Genomic DNA, 6,000 nt, shown 5'->3' on the forward strand with positions numbered 1-6,000 from the left:
ACCTCTGCCTCCCGGGTTCAAGCGATTCTCCTGCCTCAGCCTCCCAAGTAGCTGGGACTATAGACGCCTGCCACCATGCCTGGCTAATTTTTCATATTTTTAGTAGAGACAGGGTTTCACCATGTTAGCCAGGAAGTTCTTGATTTCCTGACCTCGTGATCTGCCTGCCTTGGCCTCCCAAAGTGCTGGGATCACAGGCGTGAGCTACCGTGGCGGCCAGCCCTGTCTCTTATCTGCCATCTTCCCCATTTCCAGTTACCAGCTTTTTTGTTAACTTTCCAAAAATATTTTATTTGTATATAAATATTTACATACTTACTTCTTTGTATATATACATACTTTAACATAAATGGTAGAATATGGTACAACCACTGAGTATCTTACTTGCCACTTGACAATTCATCATGACAGTCCTATTCCATCAGTACATGAAAGATCAAGTGGATGTTAAAAGTGAAAATTACTAACTGGCAGCACTATTTACTCTTCATGTTTTTGGACACTATTTAAAAATTTCTTTCTGAATGCTTATTTTGACATTTTCTTAAATTGCCTTCCCCAGTATTCTCTCAGTCTTTATGTAGGGTTCTTTAGCTGAATTAATTTGGCTTCAAGGGAGGCTAATTTGGATTACTGGAAATTATCACCACAGACCCACATTTACATGTGCTCTCTACAGCTCCATTGTGCTTCCCCCACCTACCTCTACTCCTAGTTCCCCAAGTCACTGTATTTTGCCTGAGAACTGACCTCAGATTCATACCAGCATGCATACTGTCTTCTGAGACTATTTCTTCCCAAGCTGCCCCCATTTTGAAGTGGACAAGAATTTTATCCATACTCCATTTCCCCCAGGATAGCAAATTGATTATGTGGACTGATCTGTGCTTCAGAGAAGACTAGCAGCATTCTGATACATTCTGTGGCTAACTATCCAGAAACATGCTATACATACATATACAAACTTCACCTGCCAATTTTTTTTTTTTTAAAACAAGTAAAAAACGTACTTTCCTAGAAGTCAGAGAAAATCAATGTGCAGTGGTACCTCTGAAATGGCTTCCCTCAGTACTCAGTTTTATATTCCAAATTCTTGTTTGAGACTAGAAATATTTCTCCCATCCCTGTGTCCTCAGTTTAGGTGCCCTTGCTGTTAACTATAAGGAAATGGGTTTTCTGTGATTATGTAGGATAAAACATAAATGCTAAAAGAAATCATCTACTCTCTATATGCAGGTGTTAACATTATCTGAATGACTAACATGTTTAGGTATTTATATTCTCTAAGTTAACTTATAAGGGAGGTTTTATGAAGCAGTTACTCTCTAACAATACTTCTGATCTTTTGAGTTGTACCTGACTTTCAAACCTGGGATTATAAGAGAAGTAGCACATGTGGACCAAGCCACAGACTTCTTAGTCATAGTAGCCATTTTTGTTCCTTGGGAACTAAAACTATGATTCCACACCTTATACCACCACTGGCCCTTGTGGGGCTGTCCCCATAGTTCTGATTTGGCTATAATGGTAGACAGAAGGCTGGGCAGTAACGACCAAACTCAGGTCAAAGGCAACAGCTGCCAATCTGACCATTTTTCGAAGATCAATAATAGTGATTTAATTCATAAAAGCAGTTACCAGCCATTGGATGTTCCACAACTGACAGGCATGGTTCAGAGACTTCATTAAGTATTAACTCTCTCATCCCTCACACAGTCTTATAAGGTACATGCTATAATTATCTTCATTTTAGAAGATAACTGAAACCCACAGATGTCAAATAATTTGTCCTCTTGGACACAGCTACTTTGTTGAAGAACAGAGATTTGATCCCAAGTAATCTGGCTCCAGACTGCATACTCTTGAGTAATGTGATATTCTATGTTAAATCATTTAAAACTTATCCAGATAGCAAAATCAAAACTTATTAAAAAAGTAGGTTGCAACTTTGAGTGGTTTAGCTTAAAATGAGAGTAACAGAGGCATTATGAGCAACAGGAAATAACTCTTCATAAAACTTTGCATAATATAAAGCAAACTTGAGTGAGGGTATGAGGCCACCTGCTCTGCCAATTAACCAAATGCCAGATGCCACCCCAAGCCCATATGATTTATTCTGGTACACCCTGCAGAAAGACTACACACCTCTCTCGTTTTGGGGCAAAACGGCTCAGCCATTGGAATATGGCACACTCCTCTGGCACAAGAATGACTTCCATCATAGAAGGACTGAGGTCTCATAGTGGTCCTACAAAATAAAGCAAAAAAGGTTTTTGTTTGTTTTATTTTAAGGCCATCTTTCCATCCTCCAAGGGCTGGTGAGTCAACTTTATCTAGGTCAATATTTTTGTCTTTACTCCAGACTCAATTCCTCTGGATAAGCTGAAGACAATCGTTTACAAAAGCTTCAGGGTGGTATTCAGCTTTTTTGGCTCTGGGCTGGCAGCAACACACTGCACAGCAAGAATTAAAGTGTCTGCGGTCTGGCAGCCGTGATGGGGTAACCACTTTGGATTGCAGGTGCAACTCAACTGTGAGCTCAGAAAGGCCAGGTAAAACACTTAAGAAGTCAATACGAAAATGTTTCATCATCATAGATGTGGAAAATCATATAGTTAACACCATATACACATCACCCAGATTCAACAATTTCTTAAATTTTGTCCAACTTGCTTCCTCTATTAGCTTTTTCACAGACACAAATCCCAGGCTTTGACTCAGAGCAGATGCAAATTTCCCCAATGTCTTAAAAAAATTTGTTTTTAAATAGTTGCTTTGTTAGTTTCAGGGTCCAAACAAGTACTTACCTTGCATTTAATTCCCATGTCTCTAAGAGTAATTCCTGCCTGTAACGCCAACTACACTTTTTCATGCCAGTGACCCACTGAAATAAACAGCCACTTGTCTTGCTCCATATTTAGGAATCTTTGTTTGCTGCCTCATTTAGATTGCTCTTTTTCCCAGCTGTAATTAATTCTAAAGTGTCTTAGTTCAAGTCCTACAACAAAACAGTTTTGAATCCATAAGAGAGGCTAAAATTAATCTAAGTACCAAGTCACCTGGAAATTTCTTGTCAGAAGTTTTCAGAACAAGCCACTTTCTCTGTGCATTCAATTATTCTAAATTTGAACTGATGAGTAACACAGGGAGGAGGGGACAGCATAGGAAAGATGAGTTAAGGGAAGCCAACAGGGGCAGGTAGATAACATGATGTTGTCCTCTTCCAGGGGTGGGAGAGGCAGCACTGAGAAATAGTTTTGCTGGTTCCGTTTAAACAGCTGGCATGTCTACTGGCCAAAATTAACCTGTTACTTCTAGTCCATCACACACTAAACAGTGGCATTAGCTGGCACCAAGGCCACCTCACTCAGAAATAAGGCTTCAGTGCTCTGGAGGAATGAAAACCCCATCCGAGCTCCTCCCAACCTTCTGTCATATGTGCTTTAGGGGAAATGCTAAGTTAACCCCAAAGCAATTCCAGATGGAGTTGAAGAACAGGTCAAATGACTGTTTCAGCCTGTATAAACAGAGGCTTTTCTCTTTTTGAAAGATTAACCAATAAAACAGTGCCACGTACTCAACTTCAGCTCTGGCTTTGTTTCAGCCTTTGATGAGTCAAGCATTAGCAACATCCCCACTTATAACCATGGCATGAAAACAGGGCCACAAAAGCCTCCAGTGGCTATACTCCAACTGACTTCCACACCATAACACCCGCATCTCATCTACCTCTGTCCATCTCCTGTCTATCCCCACCCACTTGCCTTGGAACCCCCGCCTTTGTTTTGAACTTTTTAACCTTAAGAATAACATGTAATTATGTTAAACTTCATGCAACGTTAATATGCATCTGATAATTATTAACTACAGTCTTAATTTCCTCTCATGCATTTTTCTTTCTCAACAAAGCTCCCTAACTACTAGCTATGTGGACTTAAACCAAATTGCCATATCTTTTTGAGTCTTCAGTTTCCAATCGTAAAACACAGTATTCATCCACCTATTTACAAGGATGTTAGGAAGATTAAGTCAACCAAGATGTCCAGATAACCCATAGCAGCTCACAAGTGTGGGTCTGGGCTAGAGACAGAATTGCAGTCAGCACCAGATGGAGCCTCACAACACTCAACCTTGTAAGGTGCAAGCAAAGAGGGTAGCTCTGGGGAAGAAGCAAGGCCTTAAAACCATTTTGGGGCTATACTATCAAGATACTAGAAGGGAAGGTGCAGATGAGAAACACCTCTTATAGTTTGCCCACCTATTTGCAGTTTTCTGCATCATCAACTTAACTGTCAATACATTCAGTATTGAAACGTTTAATGATCTAAACTTAAATTCCTATAAACAGCAACACACCTGCACAGCATAACAGGATGTATCATTGTTAATGCTGAATGAAATTCTGACCAAGAGCAATAGGGTTTACAATCACAGCTGAGGGGAGTGGATGATGCCCTCAAAAGAAATTCTAGAATGAAATGTGTATAACTTTAATAGCACCAGCCCTCCTTCTGAAGGTCTCTATCAGAGAAATCAGAAGTTTTACAACTTAGCAAGAAGCCTGGAATAAGTCTGCCAGTCACACCCCACAAAATGGGGACTGTTGCCCAATTAAGCCTGCCTGTTCACTTCCAAGTTCCAGCCAAAACAGCTCTTCTATATTAAGAATCATATTTCTCCCTCATGCTGAATTTTCTGAGTGACATGGAGAAAACACAGGAAACATAGTTTTGTCCCTGCATTCAAATGAATTTTTGTGTGGTCTTCGGCAAATTACTGAGTTTCTTCAAGTTCTTTCTTCATGAGGTATTAGCAACATCCCTATTGCTATGGTCTGAAGTTTTGTGTCCTCCCAAAATTCCTATGCTGAAATCCAAATTTCCAAGATGTGATGGTATTAGGAGATGGAGCCTTTTGGAGGTGATTAGGCAGCTCTCATGATTGGGATCAGACCCCTTATAAAAGAGACCCCAGAGAGCTAGGTCGTCCTTCTACCACCATGTAAGGACATAATGAGAAGGTGCCATCTGTGAGAAAGAGGGTCCTCACCAGACACCAAATCTGCTGGCAACTTCCCAGCCTCCAGGACTGTGAGAAATTTCTGTTGTTTAGAAGCTACCCAGTCTATGGTATTCCGTTATATCAACCTGAACAGACTAAGACACACATTTACACCCTTGCTTAAATATAAAAACAAGGCTGCAAAAACATCCAGTGGCTACCTCCCAATAGATTATGATGCAATAACATCTCCATTTTAGATTTCAAATAACGGCCCCTCCAAAGATGTCCACATGCTAACCCTTAGAACTTATGAGTATATTACTTTAGATGGCAAAGGGGAACTAAGAGAGCAAATGGAATTAAGGTTGCTAACAAGCTGACTTTAAAATAGAAAGGTTATTCTGGATTAACTAGGTGTGTGGCATGTCTTCACATGAGTCCTCACATGTGGAAGACGGAGGCAGAAGAATCAATGTCAGCATGATGACAGGTGAGGACTCCACTGCCATTGCCATTGAAGATGGATGAGGGCCGTAAGCTAAGGAATGTGAGTGGCAAAGGGCAGGGAAAGGGATTCTCCCCTAAGCCTCCAGAAAAGAATGCAGCCCTGCTGACAATTTTTTTAGTTTCAGTGAGACCCATGATACACTCCTAATTTACAAAACTAAAAGGTAAGGTCTGCTTCTTACTCTTGCTTTAACCAGTAAACCCCTCTAGCTAGGCAAGGGGACTAATTTTTATCTCCCAATTAGCTTGGGATCCTACTGGAAAACATGGATTTCAGGGACTGACTTATCCACTGGCTTTACTACTCACTAGCTGTGTGCCTTTGGGAAAGTCACTCTCGTCTCTCTGCACCTCAGTTGTATCAGTTTCCTTAAATGGATGCAATCCCACTTACCTTATAAAGTCCCTGTGAGAACCGAATGAGACCACATGAAGCAAGTGCTTGGCACTTGTCACTATCATTTTTTTTTTTTTTTTTTTTTTTTTTTT

At 40.5% G+C, this 6,000-nt stretch overlaps 1 protein-coding gene across 2 annotated transcripts in view; it reads right to left on the reverse strand.

The window, feature by feature from the left end:
- The window catches only part of MTAP (methylthioadenosine phosphorylase), a 56,184-nt gene that overhangs the window by 24,399 nt on the left and 25,785 nt on the right, over positions 1–6,000 (reverse strand). For both annotated transcript variants that reach the window (XM_017884200.1, XM_017884204.1), the window contains exon 5: positions 2,146–2,248. In XM_017884200.1, the coding sequence (XP_017739689.1) occupies positions 2,146–2,248 (103 nt within the window). The remainder of the gene's footprint in view (positions 1–2,145; positions 2,249–6,000) is intronic.

The sequence above is a fragment of the Rhinopithecus bieti genome, unplaced genomic scaffold, assembly GCF_001698545.2.
Source record: "Rhinopithecus bieti isolate Rb0 unplaced genomic scaffold, ASM169854v2 scaffold_1403, whole genome shotgun sequence".
In the NCBI taxonomy this organism is placed as follows: domain Eukaryota; kingdom Metazoa; phylum Chordata; class Mammalia; order Primates; family Cercopithecidae; genus Rhinopithecus; species Rhinopithecus bieti.